The sequence below is a fragment of the Rhinolophus hipposideros genome (assembly GCF_964194185.1).
Source record: "Rhinolophus hipposideros genome assembly, chromosome: 15".
Lineage (NCBI taxonomy): Eukaryota > Metazoa > Chordata > Mammalia > Chiroptera > Rhinolophidae > Rhinolophus > Rhinolophus hipposideros.
In genome coordinates this window covers 13347746-13366493 of record NC_138061.1, presented here as the reverse complement: position 1 = coordinate 13366493, position 18748 = coordinate 13347746, and the positions used below count along the sequence as shown (strand labels likewise).

The 18748-nt window shown below is 39.8% G+C and overlaps 1 protein-coding gene across 8 annotated transcripts in view; it reads right to left on the bottom strand.

The window, feature by feature from the left end:
• The window catches only part of ABLIM1 (actin binding LIM protein 1), a 270699-nt gene that overhangs the window by 203239 nt on the left and 48712 nt on the right, over positions 1–18748 (bottom strand). The window contains exon 1 of one of the 8 annotated variants that reach the window (XM_081074427.1): positions 3754–3906. The exons of 5 other annotated variants lie outside the window; for them this stretch is intronic. In XM_081074427.1, coding sequence (XP_080930553.1) covers positions 3754–3811 — 58 coding nt within the window. In that variant the 5' untranslated portion in view covers positions 3812–3906. Of the gene's footprint in view, positions 1–3753; positions 3907–18748 lie in introns of those variants that run through there. 2 more of the 8 variants (XM_081074443.1, XM_081074429.1) reach the window with 2 other exon arrangements.

The window sequence follows — 18748 nt, the reverse complement described above, 5'->3', positions numbered from 1 at the left end:
CATTGTGTCCAAAAGGAACATACTTTCCTTCTGCAAGTCCATAATTATACATTTATATTAGAAAACAGAACTTGGAAGTTCACCAAATAGTCATTTTAGCAAGGGGAAAATAAATCCCCAATCCCTGGTGTCTCTGGCAATGAGGAAGGAGCAGAGATGGTACCTGAGGCCCAGAGGCACTTTGCCCCCATGTTGGAGCCGTGGTGAGAAGTGACCTGTGGTCAGATTGTGCCTCTAGAAGTCTGTGGGGTCAGTTATATCCCAAGGCACCCCCAGGCCTTCCCTAGCCAGCATTCCATCCCCCACAGGTGACTACATCCTCTCACACCTTATATTCCAATACTTCCATTCTTCACCCTGCCCAGGAACTTACTAATTTTCGTGTTGGTTAGTTGCCCAGCACATCTTTGGCACACACATGCCAGTGATCCTTCCAAGACTATAGATTCTAAATGACAGAGATTTATGCTGAACAGTATCTAGCTCAGTGCCTGCCGCCTACTGAAAGATACTTAGTCAATTAATGATAACAAACAGAACGTTAATGAGCTGCTCCCATGCCAAATCCAGGCAGGGCTCTGACACAGGAGCACACCCTCCCTGAGGAAGCTCCCAATTAGAGACAGACTATTACAGTGAGAGTGCCTGTAAAGGTAAACAAATAAATATGTAAGTAAATAAATAAAGCTATGGGTGAGGCCAAGAGCCTCAAAAGTAAATGGCTAATTAAATTCATGAAGCTGTCTGTGCCCCTGAATGTTCATATAGCTAGAAACATCTTACAGATGAAAAAACGGGAGCACAGACAATTTAAACCATTTGAAAATAGTCCATAGAGATGTGCTTCCCACAAAATAATACCACTACGCAAACATGGCGGCCTTTTCCCAAGAGCACTGTGTATCCCTCGTCACCTTCTAACTCTCTAAATCACTTCAATTCACACGTCAGCATGAGGTATGGTTCCCACCCCATCATAAAGGAGAGTAACACCAAGCCTGGGGAGTTTTGTTCTGTTAAGATCTTCAAGGTCCCCTGGTGTGGTTACAAGCCTGGGGAGTCTGTGAACATGGACCATGGGGCAGGGGAGAAGCAAACTGGCACTCTCAAGGCCCAAGCTATCCTTAACTGTTTTCTGCAAACCCAATGTTCAGTGCTCCTGGGGTCTGCTCTCACTGCTCGGGCATGTCCCTGGAAATGTCATGTTCTAATTGACCTACTGGTCTCTGACCTTAGGAGAGCTCATTTGCAATGGCAGCTGTGCTTGCCTGTTAAAGCAGAAAAACCTGCCCAGCATTCTGTCCTCTCACACGAAACCTAAAAGGAGTGTTAATCATCAGCATGTTGCATTTTTTCTTTTTTGGAAATGAATGTTTTTTAGACATAAGTCTTGCTAAATTCCAATATTCTGAATTAATATCCTAACCATCACTCCAACCTTTAAAGTATATTAATGATGGAGAAGTACATCTCAGCAGTTAGATTTTAATATAAAGGACTAGAAGGCTGGATATCTCAGATGCCTAAGTTACTATTAATTGTATGCAAACATTAGCTCTCAGTATACCCTTTAGAGCAGATGCTAGTATATCCTTATATCAAAGTCTTATATCAACAGTCACCTAACTAGCTAATGCCCTCATGGTGTCCCAGGAGATAAAGGACAGGAGGATGGACTCTTATTAACGAGGGATACATGAGCCAGTGAAAGCATTCTTGTTTTAAAGCATCATGGACTCAGCTACAAGAATCAGAGACCAATTTAAACACTGTCAAACTTATTCATTATACATCCTTTCAAAATATCCTTCGATTAAAAAAAGTAATTAAACTATATTGTCAATATTCCCCATGGAGAGTACTTTTAAAACAATGCAGAGTAAACCCCTTATGTTTCAAACATCAGGTGTACCTATTTTAAAACCTCAGAGTAATTTGCGAAATTCCAATTTAATTAAGACTGAGAGTCAAGTCAACTGTTGAGTGTTCCAGGTATGCATTTTCTGTGGTTCCAGCTGGCTGCATGTGGAAAGATTCCAAATACCTTAAAAATACTCCATGGAGTCGAAAAGAGGATAGTAGTTAAAAACGGAGAAACGAAATTTCTTGTGTTTCCACTTGGCTTACTTAGAAAAAATATATATATATATGTATATATATAACCTGATACACGACTTACTCTGTTTACTTATAATCTCTCTGTCATGTAAGATTTCCCCAAACTTGCCCTATCTTTCCTGGAAATCAAAACTAAAATCTACTCTATTTACAGTGTAAGGAAAACAGGATTTCAAATTTATTCAAGTAGAGACATACAGACATCTTTAGATATTTTGATTTTATCTCTAAAACCCCTTTCAGTTAGGAAAAGCCATCAAATCATAGTTTCCAACTGTAAATATCAGTAACACATTAATACTAATTAATACGCAGAACGCTATCATTACAATTCAGAGTCTATCTTCCAGGAGAGCCCCGAGAGTGTCCAAAAACGTAGAGGCTTTTTGTCAACATCAGGTGACGTTACACTTTAGCAAGAACAGGGGAGGAAGAAGGCGGGGCAGAGTTCTTGGCTTATTGCCCACACGGGGGCCATGGTCAGCTTTAAATTTTATTATCCTGACGTTTGTCAACTTTTGTCTTCCCGGTGAATGACCAAGGCAGATCAATAAACACAAAAGCACACTTCCAGATTTTTCAATCAGCATTGCCTTTCAAAATAATGTTCCTTTACAGGAGAAAATGTTACGACCCAAGAAGCCACCATGAATTATTCATCAGTAACTGAGTGTGCCAAGCTCCAATTCCTTTGTACCTCTCCACAAGTGTGAACATGTGAAGTGTAGCGTACCTAGGCTCCCAGCTCTACCTGTCCTGGGTAAGAAAGCAAACCTGAGCTCACTGCAGGCCCTGGTAAACTGAGAACAGGCGCTCGGAAGTGAAGGCGGGAGGGTTAAAAGCCTAATCTGCCTTACATGGAAGGACCGACCAGCTGACTCTCCAGAAACCAAAATAAGTTACAATCGCTTATCTGACGGGGTCTGATATCAAAAGGAACAGCATGAATCCACACAGTCTGCGGGTTTCAATGGAACAGCTGGCAGGATTGTGCCGGGCTACCTGTGAGGCTGTGGTGTTGACTGCTGATCTCTGGGGAGCAGAACAGGATGCAGGGGACCACTCCTGAAGCCAGCCTCACCAGGGAACAGACTTTGCCATCAGACACAACTGTAGGCGATGCATTCTAGGGACTGAATCCAAATCTAAACAAAGTTCCCAGCCTGCCCTACCCAAGGAGACAAAAACCACATCATAAGGAGGAAGAAAGCATTCATCTCAAAGCTGTTAACACAGGCACTGCCATGGAAGTGGAGGATGAAAGCCAAAGAGCACATGAGCAGAAAAATCACAGGGATTCCCTACGGTCACTGAGACTCCTTGTAAAGTGCTCCGACAGACCGACCTACCGAAATTTAATTTGATTTAATGTAGCTCCACTCCTAACACAAAACAGTGACATCCATTTTTAAATCCTATTATATTAATGGTTTCTATAAATATGTTGATATGTAAGATATGCATTTTGTACAAACATGTTATGCACATAAACTGATTAGGTGTTAACATGTTAGCATATAATAAGCGTAGAACAATTGTTACCAATTGAAAAGTCCCCGCATCGCTCCCCATCTTTAACAACATGGTCCATGTCTGACAGCACACAGACCGAGTTCCCCAAATGGACAGTCAGACCTTGGTTGTGTTCGACCACGTGATGAGGGTCCATGAGCTCAGTCGGTTCCCAGGTCATTGCCAGGCACAAAATTCTGAGATGTCAGGGTTTCTTCACTAGGTAGCTGACACACGTAAGACTGCATCCACTCCTAAAAGAAAGACTCGGGCCCTGGCTTTCCTCCCAGGAGTTTGTGGGCTGTGTTGGACTCCGGAGAGGGGTGTGCCACCCAGAGGGTGTGCCATAGCCAGCTCCGGAAGAATGAGGACTTTCCTGTGTGATTCTAGGTCCTTCCTCTTGTACAGAAGCCTCAAACCCTTATTCTCTTCCCCCACTCTGTCTCCTACCAATTCTAAAGACCACTCTTAAGAACACATTAGCTCACGGAGAGCATACCTACAGAAAACTGGCCTTTTTAGGAAGTCACTATTAAAACACACCCAGAATGTTCCTGGGATTCTCCTCCACTCTGCACAATCCAGAATCCAGATTTTGGTCACTGTCATTTCATAATAACTCAAACATATGAGAGAAAGAAAGAAAAGGATTGATTTTCCTAAGCCTTCTGCCTCCTCTTTTCACTTAATGAATTACCGTCTCACCAGATGGGCTTTTTCTTACTTGTTTTTTAGTACTAGGATATAATAAAAATAGAATAACTTGGGGAGGCTTCTTTTACTATCGGCCTGGCTATTTGTCATGGCTTTGGACGTTGTTCCCTGACAAACAGCTCAAGTCTTGGACTTTGAGCCCTTTTATATTAGGTACAGGCGGTCAGAAAACAATGACCTCATCCGGAAAGGCTCAGGAAAGAGGCATTTTTTTCCTTTAGTCAGTAATGCCCTGATGCCAGCTTGGATTACCGGCCCCCCACAGTGCAACTTTTCTCCCAGTTATTTTTGAACACCGGGGCTTTTGCAAATAGGAAACATTATCAAGACACAGTTTAAATGGGAAGAGACACTTAGCACAAATCTCCCCAGCATCAGCTACATGTATTGGCTAAGAGGTAGAAGGAAACTGGCATAATTGTTTTAAGTGTGAGGGTAGGGCATTTAATTCCTGAAATAAAGACATAAACCCAGCACCCATTCTGAGATATTAATGTAATACGAGGCCCATAACCTACCTATTGAAAGCAAAGACTATATGATCATACAGTTTAAATATAAAGTTTGATTAATCGAACATTCCCGGCTTACTCTCTTCCCATCTAGATGGCTCTTTTTGTTTTGCTTTGAAATGGCTCTGGGGATAGCCAGACGCATGGGTCACCCATCCTCCCTTTCTCTAGTCCAGGCCACTGCCTGGAAGTTTCTGCTCCTGATAACGTCCTCCTGACTTGTCTGAAGCACCAGGCGCCAGACAAAGGATCACAACTGGAGTCCTCATTGATAAAATGCTTGGCGGCTACAGAGCTGTCATATGCTCGCTGGGGCCAAAAGGCGCTGCATCTACTGAAATCTTCTGATTACACCTAATGCCCAGCAATCTCATGACAGTCATTCCGTTTTAGCCCTAATGTGTTTTTTTGTTAGTGTCTCAGGATTCTTACCATAAGGATGGAACAGAAGGTTTTTTTAGCTGTATTTTTTATTTCTATTAGCCTTCATGTTGAATGTCATGGATGCTAGTTTTTTCTACTCCCTTGAAATCTCAGATTATGATTCATACTTGATTTTAAATGAAAGGTGGAAGAAGAAACCACGTGTAGTGCTGTAGCTGTTTTCTGGGTCTAATACAGAATTCTAGTTTAAAAGCAACTTGCATCAGTTCCCTGCCTTTTACAAGGCAAGTCGGCCCAGAGGAAAGATGGGGGTAGGCAATCCAGGATTGAAGCTGACTTTTTGAATAGTTAGCCATTACAGCAGTTCCCTCCTAGTCATGATTCTCCAAATTTGACTTCTGTTAGTTGGGCCAGAGATAATTAGATCGGCAATTTACTAGACTCCAGAAACCAACTGCTTAAAAACGACTATTGCCTCATTAAATGGCTAGGGTACTTCAACAATGTCATTTGAAAATCAGAGATACTATTCTGTGTTCTCCACCTTAGGTAACTCAGTCATCTTAGGAGTCTGAAGAAGTATTTCCCAAACCACATACCTCAGAACTCTTCCCAGGAAAGCAACTGTCAGTCAGCAAAATTAATAAATAAAAAATGCTTTAAATTTCATATTCGCCTACACTTGAGAAATGCTTGATGCAATGTTACTACATTGTTAAACAGGTTTCTTAGCCATGGACTTGTCAGAGACATCATTATCCATGTCTCTGTAACTCTTTAAGAGAAGAATAAAGGAAGAAGCATTTTCCAAATTCGACCAGCAAACTCCCAACCCCAGCACAAATACGACACAACGCAGTTTGGAAAATGCTGTTCTAAGGAAGAAGGGATTTTAGAGATAAAGTACTTCTTAGTGTCAGAGATGAGAAAGCTTCGAGCCAGAGAAATTTAGATATATTCCATTTAGGGTCTAGATTCTTCTTCCTTATTGAATATGACCTTTTAAGAAATTTAATTTTTATATTTTCTAAAGGAATCATTTTTCTTATGGAATTTGATTCAAGTTTCTGTCACTTCTGCTTCAATGCCACACAGAACGTGTATGGAGGACAATTCTGCCTGGCAACAGTTAGTTCTGCTGTTCGGATGGTCACCATAGGCCACCGTGCCTGGCTGTATTTGCAAGTAGTGTTTGGTCCCCGTGATGTTCCATACCCCGGGAAAATAGATGCCCCATGTTCTTAGGCACACAGCGCATCGTACAAGAGATTGCGTTAAAGGACCTGGCCTAGGTCTGCTTTGCAATTACAGAATAGGAGACAAAGCCTACCATGATGTCATTTACAACAAGGCTGAGAGTGAAAAATAGAAGGTATCAGTAACAAAACAGGCACAGGGCCCTGGCCTCATCCTTTAAACTAAGCAGAAGAGACAGAAACTTCAAGCAAATTGAATTCTGTAAGAAAAAGGATGCCATTGAGAAAAATGAAAACGAAATTTCTTAAAAGGTCATATCCAGTAAGATAGAAGGACCTAGACCCTAACTAGACAGGCACAGGAAAAACATTACGTACTGAAGTGCCATTTCCCTTGAACTTGTGTTCCAACAACATTCACTCAGTTATAAGCCCAGATAATTGGCCCCGCCCCAAGCTCAGCTATGTGACTCCACTGGAGAGATCAATTTCAAGAACTAAAAGAACTTGTAACTCACCACACACTTAAACAGAAAGCACTCTTGATGGTCACTTAATCTAGAAATGGCCTTTGACAGCACACTTTTCTTATGATGAAATGGAGGCCCAGAGAGGAGTGGTAGGTTTGAGGGTTTATTGTTAACCTAGTCCCAGAACTCTGTGTGCGATGAGATCGAGTTTTTGCTTGTGATTCCCAAATAGATCCCATGCAATTATTTTTCTAACTGGAAATGAATTTTTCTGGACTTTACTAAGATAATATCAACGCCCATTACATACGGTCCCTCTACAGCTCAGCTGCATAAGTTACATATAGAACATTCTCATTGTTATTCATAAGTCACATGTGCTGAGAGCACTCTCTGTGGGCATTGAACAAAGACTCCCTCGCTGATTTTTTACAATCCTTTGAAGCAGGTGCCATTATCATCTCCATTTTAAAGACGAGGCAACTGAAACAGACAGAAGTTACAGAAATTGCCCAAGGTCACTCCACTAACGAGAGAGGCAGCTGGGACGTGGGCACAAATAGACTGAATCAGAGACCATGACCAGGATATTAAAGCTCCCTCAAGAATATTAAAACAGCTCACAAAAAATCATTAAGTCGGAGAAGATGCCCAAGCTATCTCTATGCCTTTGGGTTTTACCAGCAAACATGAGTTTAGCAGTACAAAAAGTTAGAATATACCCAGTCTGCTGCTAATGCTTTCTACAAAAACTCTAAATACTGAAGACTGTATGGGGGGGGGGGGTGTTAAATCATAATGATTTACTGTAGTCTGAGTTTTTATAATTTTGACAGTAATTATCGCGTGACCTATGACCACAGCAATTGCAAAATAATCCACACTTAGCTAGAGAATGAATGAGACTACTTATTGATTGTGCTATACACAGAGGACTATATTTTATATGGAATTATCTGTTGTTGGAGGGTAGGAAAACAGAATAAACTCCTAGAAGACACATACCTGCCTGGTAAATGTTACTACATCATTCCACCTCACCTAGATCTTTCACTTGGTGGGTACCACTACCAAAGAGAATAAACTAGAAGACACATACCTGCCTGGTAAATGTTACTACATCATTCCATCTCACCTGGATCTTTCACTCAGTGGGTACCACTACCAAGCTGATCTACCACGGTCGTTTGGGAAGCTGCATTCAAAGTTAGGGGGACGAGAAAATGCGCCACATTTTCATGAAACTGAGACTGCGACTTCAAATCGCTAACTCTCATTCAACTCTAACTCCAGTTTAATTTGGGGACTTTTACATTTAATTTAACATTCTGCATTACCCTGCCTACTTAACAATTTATGGGTAGTAAAACACTCATACATAGTCTCTAATAAAAGCAACCATTTATTTGTGGTCTCATGTAAACTACTTATTCCAAAGACTTTCCCATTGACTTTTGAAAATTTTAATGGCTTGTCTCTGCCTGCTTCCAACATTCATCTCTTCCAAGAAGAGCATTACTTACTTCAACAAAGGGTATTGGGCTAGTCTGTAACTGTACATCACAACTTTATAAACACAGTCAAAACTCAAAAACAACACAAAATCTTTGTACTCTCTTCCAAATTCAAGAAGATAAATCTCGCTTAAGGTACTCTTAATGATAGAGGGGAAAAATGCAACATGCATTTTAAATCTTTCAAAATAAGTCAACACTTGCTAAATCTTTCTAGGGTTCCTAATAAGTAACCTCCGGGGTCAGGGCAAAATTGCCTTTAGCGGTCACGTGCCTCTCCCAGTGACCTCCGGAGACTCCACGCTCTATGCCTTGAGCATGCAAGCACAGACCAGACAGTCTGGAAGCTAGAAGGAGCCTTTAGATCATCTTTGTTGTTTTCAAGTTCATTTGGACAATGATGAGACTTCTCGGGGACTCATCATTCTCCTTCTCGGGGAGAAGGGTTGACTCTGGGCTCCACCCAACTTCCCACCGGAGAAATTTCAGCTCATCTGTTTTATTTTCTGGGCTTCCAGATGAGCCTTTATTTGAAGAAAGTGTTCCACAGGTAAAAACAGATACACACTTAAAAAAATTCCCATCCTGTCCAATCTTTTCATTTTAGAAAGGAGGAAAATAAAGGCCAGGCGAAGTCAGTGACTGGTCACAGGTCTGGAATGAGTGAGTGGCCAAGACAGCGTTACAACAAGTCACAGGCTCTGAGCAATGTGGTCCTGTGTACACACCTGCCCCCATTGCCAAGTACACAGTGCCTGAGGGGCACGGCCCTTGCCCTCATCGGGGAAATGCCAGGTCGTTCCACTACTGCTCTACCAGCACCACACAGAATGGATCTGGAGCTGCAGGGCGTTGTTCCTCTCCCCCTCCCCCTCCCCCTCCCCCTCCCCCTCCCCCCCTCCCCCTCCCACTCCCCTTCCCCCTCCCTCTCCTTTTACACATTTAAAAAGTACTAGACAGAGAGTCCAGGGGCAGAAAAGCAGCAAGAGCCCTGCTAATTTAAGACGAAAAGTGAAAAATTTCTGAAATTAAACTTGAACCAACAACAAATAATAGTTGGTTGATAAAAATTGAATTTACACTCACAGGAAAAGATGTGGACACTCTACAAGGATCTGTGTGCTTTCTGCAGCGTCACTCTTACAAGTTTATTTAGCAAACCACAGCTGAGCACCCTGTGGGGTCCACCCCAGGGGCCACTCTATGTGCACATCACGGAGTACCCTGCCTCGGCAGCTACGTGGATTGCACTCTGGATGAACACCACAGTCACTGGCTCTTGGAAGACGGGCACTACATTTTATAAAATGTGATGACACCACACTGGAAGGAACAAAAACTGATAAATTAGAGAGGACAGTTGCAGCTATCCTCAGGGTCTCTGATTTCCAAAGGTTCCTTTAAATAAATGCCTAAAATGATCCGGGTGCCATGCACTAGTGGAGTGATCTGAGCAAGTTATTTTACCTGTATGTGCCTCAGTTTTCTCACCTGTATGATGGGGATAAATTAATTATAGCACCTACCTTATGGGGTGTTGTGAGAATTTAAGTAAAGAGTTTCTGTTACATAGTAACCTCTATATAAATATTAGTTGGCATCGTTGTTGTTCTTTGTCTTATCTAAAAACAAAAAACATTAAGAAATAGAGAGGCCAGGGCAGAAAAGTAGCAAGAGCCCTGCCAATTTAAGGTGAAATACAAAAATGAAATTATTCTGAAGTTTAATGTAAATCAATAGAAAATAATAATTGGTTAATAAAAGCAGAATTTACAAACAAATTGGGATCACAATCAGCTGTACTCTGGGACCTTCCTTGCCGCTCAAAGCTGGACCTGGACCAGCTGTATCGCCACCACCTGGGAGCTTGTTAGAAATGCAGAATCTCAGCACCCAACCCACACTTCAGCCAATGGAATCAGAATCTGCATTTTAACCAGGTCTCCAGGGAACTGATGTGCATATACCACATAGCCTTTCTCCAGCTTTTCTCTCATGGTATGGTTACATCTTCATACATTATCCTAAATCCTATACCCCTTTTCATTGGTCCTCATGTTAGGTAGTTTTCAACTAACCTGAGTCTTAAAGCAGATCCTCCTTTTATGGGACAGAATCATGCTTCAGGGGCATATACAAAGCAATGAAGCCACCTCTTGTTAGTAATGTCAATGATTTAAAAATTTCCCCCAAATGAGTTCATATTTAATAAAAATAGATAAAAAATGTCATCATAATGGTCCTCATCCATGACCAAGTTACTGAGCACTTAAAACACGCAAGAATTAATGCAAGATGCTTTCCCTATGTTCTCACTGAATACTCACAACACACTTTCCAGAAGGTATTACTATCCCCATTTTATGGATGAGGGAACTGAGGCTCAAAGAGGCTACATCACTTTGTCAAGGCCAAGTTGAACAGGAAACAGCCTTTTTGAAGTCCACTCTCTTTCTGTACATTGATGCCTATAACATCAAAATCTTATCTTTGTGAGTTGGGGAGCAGCAATTATCTCCCTTTTTAGGTAAGGAAAACTGAGACACAGAGAGAGTGAATGAACTCTGTAGAGTCAACAACCGGAGACTTAGGGCAGAATCAGGATTCTAGTTTTTCCAATTAAAGACTTCTGTTGTGAGAAATGCCAATGATTGTGTAATGGCACTGAAGAGATGAGGGAAATCACAGAAAAGAAAGGTTTCCATTTGTGAAACTGTACAACCAAACGAAGGAACTTTAAATTTTAATCTCCGAAGTCAAGATCTTATTGGGGTACCATATTCTTTGGCAAACCAGAACTTCCAGATATTTATTGCCTTCACTGTTGCAACTGATACTGATTAGCATATCTCAGCTAACACCCTACACAATATTACTCTTGCACACTGGTGATTACGGTCTCTCTGATTTCCCTCCCTGCATCTCTATCCACGTTTGATATCAATGAGTTCAGAACTCGTCTAGATTAGTCAAAATCTTTCCTTGACAGCACCAGTGTCATCCAGTCAAAGACACAGGTTGTAGAATCAAGCGACCAGGGCTACTTGCCCAGGCCCACTGAGTGTCTTCCTTCTCTGCCCCTGAGGATAGCAGGAGAGAATCAGATTTGTTGACTAAAGATTCCGTCTTAGTCTGCTCAGGTTGCCACAACGAAATATCACAGACCGGGTGGCTTAACAACAGAAACGTATTTTCTCAAGGTTTTGGAGGCTGGAAATCCAAGATCAAGGTGTTGGCAGGTTTGGCTTCTGAGGCCTCTCTCCCTGGGTTGTAGACGGCCACCTTCTCACCATGTCCTCACATGGTCACCCCTGTGTGTGTGCATGTGTCTGGTCTCTCTCTCTCTCTCTTCCCCTGTACCCAAATGTTCTCTTCTCACAAGGATACCAATCATACTAGGTTAGGGCCTACTCACATGGCCCCATCTTAACTCAAGTACATCTTTAAAGCCCTGTGCCCAAATGCAGTCATATTCTGAGGTACTGTGGGTAGGACTTTGACATAGGAATTTGGGGAGGACACAAATCAGTTCAGAGCAGATGCTGAATTGATCTTTTCATCCATTATAACCAAGTCCTAGGGCTGTGCTGAGGCCTTCTCATCCAGTCTGAGCTCAATAAGAACAAGAATTCATAATTGGAATCTCTCAGACCCATGAGTCAGAGCACTCTGGAGGAGGAAGAGAATGGAGTTCCAGGTCAGACCTTTTCTTTTCTGGTCTATGGGATCAGAGAAAAACAATTCTCGGCCTCACTGTACACCAACACAGCCTAGCTTCTTCCCCGCCCCCACTTATCACAAGCTTATGTAAGGTCACTCGGAGGTGGATTTTTTTAACAAAAATTAAGTGGCACTTATAAAACAGTCTGAGTCAGAGATAAGAACAGTTACTAAAAAGTACAAACTGGAATGAAGAACTGGAATCTGGCAGCCCACAAGGCCGCTCGTGCCCTGGGGCAAATTCTCCTGAGCTGGGAGGTGATGAGGCCTGGGGAGCTGGCACTGGCTTCCCAGACAGCTGTCCTGTGCAGAGGGAAGAGCCAGCCCTGGCCAGCCGGCCCACTCAGTCCCGGGCGGCAGCACCAGAAAATGTCAGAGAGTAGGAGGGAGGAGAACCAGCACAGCTCCAACATGTCAGGGGGTGCTGGTTCACACAAGGTGTGTGCAAACGGTTCCTACCCACGAATGAGACGTTATGTGTTCATGGGCCTCGAAATAGAACAGAACAAGATGAGAGTAAGAGTGACATTTACTATTAAAAAGAAAACCTATATGCATCACTCAGTCTAATAAACCTCATTAATTTAAAGTGCACGAATATTCAGTTTTAGTAACACAGCTATTCTTTACATCATCAGTATTTGAACTTGGTTCTCAAAACCTTTTCAATATAAAATTCCATAGTCTTCCTTAGGGTGTTAAAAGATCATTTTGCCATTTCATTTGGTATATAGTAAGTGTTTTAAAGAAAAAATTACTTTGGCTGAATACGGACAATCATGCTTTAGAGACCTCTTGTGCAAGAAGATCAACTGTAGAGGAAAAATACCAGCAAGGAAACAGACCCTCAAATAGAAATCTCCTTATTAACCCCCCTATTAATTCATTTACACATATGAAGAATACTAAAAAATCACTAGACTTTTAAGGAAAAACCAACAGCACAAAAATGAGACCAAAATGAAAATACAAACACATGATTCTAGAGAAAATAGATAATTCAGTCAACAAAAAAGAACCTAAATCAAAATCAAATTCAATTCATACTCTCTAAGGTATTTGAGAACACATTGTATCCATGAAATAAAAGTGGGGAAACATTAAAGAAGCTATCAGAGAAAAAGAGAGTTTTAGGACATTAAAAATCATTATGAAAATAGAAAGAAATTTAATAAGTAGGCTAAGAAAAAAGGTCAAGGAGATATCCAAGAAAATAGAACAAAATAAGAAAGAGACAGAAAATGTGAAAGAAGAATTAAGATATGGAATACATCCAGAGTCTGCTTAACAGGAGTCTCAGAAAGAGAACAGAGAAAGTAAAGGGGAAAAAACAGTAAAAGAAAATTCCCCAGACCAGAAGAAAGACACAGGTCTTCTTATTGGAAGGGCAAACCAGCTGCTGAATAGGATGAAGAAAAAAGACAAACAGCAAGCCATATCCTGGTCAGGAATTTCCGACACCTGAAAATACAGAGAAGATCTCCAGAGCTACCAGAGACCAAATCAGGTTACCAAGAAACGAAAAGGACTCAAGATGCCATCAGGCTTGGCAGCCATTCTGGGTATCAGAAGACACTGAAACAAAGTTTTCAGGAAAGCACAGCTTTGAATCTGGATATCTATACCAGATCAATCAAGCATGGGGGCAAAATCAGATATTTTCACACATGTCAGGATTCCATTGACCACCCAAACACCCACACTAAAACAAGTTACTTGAAGACTGACTCATACAGAAGGAGAAATTACTCACCAAACATAAAGCTATACATACCAAGAAAATATAGAATTAGTTTAAGAATAAAATAACAGGGGTGGGGTGGGGGTGGGGTGGGGTGGAGAGAGGGAGTAGAATTCCCACAATGACAGTTATGCAACAGATCCTAAAACTAGTGAGTCCAAATTAGAGCATTGTCAGAGGGTTCCAAGAAAGCACCTTCGAGAAAGTAGATTGCATTCTTAAGAGGGTGGAAGAGCTTAGTGATGCGATTAATACATTCCTTTGCTTAGACCACCCCTCCAAAATAATTTGGAATTAAAAGTTTTATGTAAATTAAAAATATGTATAAGAAAATCATGGTCAAAATATGAAACAAACTAAAAAATAACAATTTTGAGCAAAAAAAATTTTTTTTGGAAAAAGACACTTTGATGAAAATGTTTTGATAATACTTGAACATTCTCTTAGAGCAAGACAGATTTAACGCCCAAAATCATAATCCCGTCTCCACAGGTCCAATCATAGCACCCACTTCTGCAGTTAAGAATATTTATGTAACTTTTATGGTATAAATGTTTTCTATTGGTTTTCAAATCTAAAAATCAAATTATAATAAATAAGAAAGCATTAACGGTAGAAGATTTAAAATATTTTAAACCTTGACAACGCAAAAGTAAGGTATAGCTGAGAACAGTCAGAAGGCAGAAAGAGTGCATGGAAGAAAAGTGAGATGGAAAGGTGATAATTTCCTCATTTTTACATCATAGGGAGTCAGGGGGTATTACCAAAAGTCAGATAAAAAAATAGCATTTAGAGTTATAAACTTAAAATCTAAACCTATAAAGCTTTTAGAATACAACATAGAATAACTTTGTTCCCTGGGGTTAGGCAAAGATTTCTTAGATAGGATACAAAAAAACACAAACCATAAAAATTGATAAATTAAACCTCATCAGTTAAAAACTTCTGTTCTTCGAAAGATACTATTAAGAAAACAAATAGTCAAACCTCAGGCTGGGAGAAAAACATTTGCAAAACATAAAGTAGACAAACTTATATTTAGAATATATATACATATTTCAAAGTTCTACAAGTCATTAAGAAAAACAATTTAAAAATGGGGGAGGGGAAAGACTTCAACAGGAACTTAAAGAAAGATAGGCAAAAGGTTACTAAGTACATGAAAAAGTTCTTAAATAATTAGCCAGCAGGAAAATGCAAATTAAAATCACAATAAGATGCTACTTTACCAAATGAAAATACTTAAATATGGGCAAGGGTGTGAAATAACCATTGCTAGTGAGAATATAACATGGTACAACAATTTGGGGAAAAGGTTTGGCATTTTCTGATAAAGTTAAACATATACCTACCCTGTCACCTAGCAATTTCATATCTAGACATTTATCCAAGAGAAACACAAATCCACAAAAAGACTTTCCCATGAATGTTCATAGCAGCTTTATTCATGCTAGCAAAAAATTATAAACAGGTCAAATGTCCATCAATAGTATGGATAAAACAATTGTGGAATAGCTATACAATGGAATACTACTCAGCAATAAAAAGGGATAAACTACTCCTTTACACAACAACACGGGCGAATCACAGTCTTTAGGCTTAACAAAAGAAGCCTTACACAAAAGAGTGCATAAAGTATGAATCTATTATCTATGAAGCTCTAAAACAGGTAAATTTAGTTAGAACTATAGTTCTCTGGGGGGGAAGAGAGTTCACTGACAAGGGATACGGGGAATATCTGAGGGTGTAGGAATGTTCACTATTGTGATAGAAACATAGGTTACATGGACAAATCCATTTGTAAAAATTATATAACTAAAATTTATACATTTCAATGTATGGCAATTATACCTTAAAATAAAAAAAAAATAACAGAGGCAGTGGAAGTTTAGATGAAACTAAGTTTAGATGGCCGAGTGTTGATAATTGTTCAAACTGAGTGATGGATATGTGAGGTTCATCATACTACTTTGTTAATCTTTTATTATACAAATCTTCAAACACGTGCAGATTAAACCATGTACATTGAATTTTAACTTTGTATTATGGCAACATGATCAGATGTTTAGAAGTTTAGTATTTTGAGCTTAAAATTTCAACTGGCTGATTTTTATTATTTTATTATTATTTTTGAATGGTAAGCTAAAAAAATAAGATTTCAGTCTTCTATTTTCAAGCTTTTCTCTCTAAATACCACACTGCAAGTAAGGGAAGTTTTTATTGCTAATAATCAAAAGAACAAATTGCAGAGAGTCAATAACATGTTATCTTTCTGAAATACTGGCTTTTGAAATAACATAGATGTTCCAATGAGTTATAGAAGAATTTTAGTTAGATGAGTGAAACTTTTGAATTTGGGGAAGTTCAACCTGAGAATAAGAGTTTGCAAAATCAAAAAAATTTTAATGATAAAAATGATCAGCTTTCATTTTAACATCAATAATTTTTATATTTTTTGTCTTTAACCAATGGTCTGTCATGGCTATACCCTAAAGAATATATGAGTAACAACAAAAACACTTTCAAGTGGCATAACACTCAATATCACTAGATGTGCTCGTGTGGATAAGTTAATTTCGCTATTTAAATACAACCTTACTTAGTGGGCATTCAGAAGCTCTCAAACCATTCATTCTTAAAAATACAAATATTTAAATAATTATTTCATTTATTGATTTTTAAAACTAGAAGTTATATCACATACCATTATTGTTTTTAAATACATGAACTTCAGCAGCATCTAGATGAACTAATTCAGACATTCATAAACCCCTTAGAGGAAAATTCTATGATACATAATTTCTGCTGAGTAAAACTTAATCGTTACAATGCATGGAATAGACTTTGTGAAATAGTCTGACCTTATCTGTGTTCCTTCAGCCTGGAATGCCCTTCATACCCCCTCACAGACATACTCTCCACCCACTGATCAAAAAACAATTTGACCCACCTTCAACACTCAGCTCAAAGACATTTCTTCCCTGCAGTTGTTCCTTCAAACCCAGTCTGAATTTATCACTCTTCCCTCTGCTTCTACTGCAGTTAATGTAACCTCGATCACAGCACATTAGCTTTATAGAATTACTTGTCTCTGTGTGTCTTCCAACAGGTCTATGTTTTTAGTAACAGTGTTAGTAGTGGTAGACATTATTGTACCCATTTTAAAGATGAGAAACCAAAGACTGAGAAAGATGAACCAATTACCCCTAAGGTCCCATACCTACAGTGGCAGCACCAGGGTCCCTGTATAAGCTGTCTCTCAGACCCACATCACACTACAAGAATATAGCCCTCAGGAACACCAACGCAGTTCAGGGTTTAGGCACCTTCGTTGCCTCCAAAGTACCTAGTCTGTACTTCATACATTGCACACTCTATAAATGCTTCTTGAGTTTGGTCTTAGTTTAGGATATGCTCTGTGAGAATAAGACATTCAGTTAAAATAGTTTACCAGTTTGCTCATTTGAACAGAGCTCAGAAGTTCCCACCAAGGGTGGAGGGCATGGTCCATCACTACCCCCTACTGGAGAATCCGCTTCTCTCATGAAACTTCTTGCCTTCTCACTTGTCTGAGCTTGACTCCTCTTTAGAGTCACTGTACTCACCCAGTCTTTATTCCTGGAGAAATCTGTGGATTCTCTTTGTAGAAATAGTATGCAAAGTGCCCAGAGATGGCTGGAAAAAAGATACTAAATTTATGCTCTCATGAAACACGAACCACTTCCTATCAGTGTGGTTAGACTGGCAAGGACTGACTTTTGAATACCATGGATACTCTATGCCTGGAAGACCCTCTGTTTAAATCCAGGCTGCCACCTGCCACCCGTAATTTACTTGGCATTTCTTGGCTTTTCCAGTTACTCCGTAGTTTTGAACAATCTCTCTCTCTCTCTCATAATATCTGTGAGGTACCTTGGAGTAACAAGATCTTACGCCACATAAACTAAAAAGGTAACCATACAGTGCTTCTCAGTAGAATATTTTCATAAATGGGGATTATCTATAAATCGGCTTTGGCCAGCTACTAACCTAGAATTTAGGATGTGCATTGCACACTGGCAGAGATTTCCTAATGCCCAGTTTTAAGCTTCCCTTAAACTGGTTATAGCTCATTTATTTTTCACATCATTTTCAATAAACTGATTTATAGGCAAAGCCTGCCTTTGGTTATTCTGAGGGGGAAAAAAAGATTTACTAAATGGACAGGGCTAATCAGTCTCTCCATTCCTGAGTGGCTGTAGGGTCCAATGTCTTTTTCTCTGGCAAGCTTGAAAATGTGAAAGTACACTTTGTTACAGGCTATTTTGACAAAGAGAATCCAAAGATTGTTTCCAAGGATAAAGATTTAGTGGATCATTGATTCCAAAATGAGTCAAGCTCAATGTCACTGAATTCTGATTCTCAAAGACAAACTCATGAATAGTTCATAAGCTAAAGTGAAAAAGTTGCTTTATAATTACTTTCATTTATACCACTCTTAAGACTTTTTTTAAAGGGTTGGGTAGTTGTGCCAAAAATTTCTAAGTTCATTGAAATACCTTAAGCAAAATGGTGAGATGGTGAGGCAGTAAGAAAGAAAAGTTAGAATTCTCCTTCATTAGCGTCCGGTCTAGTTCTTAAACTAAACGCATGCAGAATGAGCTCAGAGACGGGGCTGAGAAGTATCTGTTCCATGCCATGACCTCCAGGCAGAAATGTACATCTTAGACCCAGGGATATTTGTTCTCGTGCTCAAGGCAAGCACATAGGAGATTTTTAAACACTAAAACAAAGCAGCAGGCAGAATTCTGACTTTAAAGCACTTACTAAAATGTAATTTATTGACAAAGACTTAAGATTAGGCTATGAATCCAACAGGTATACTTGC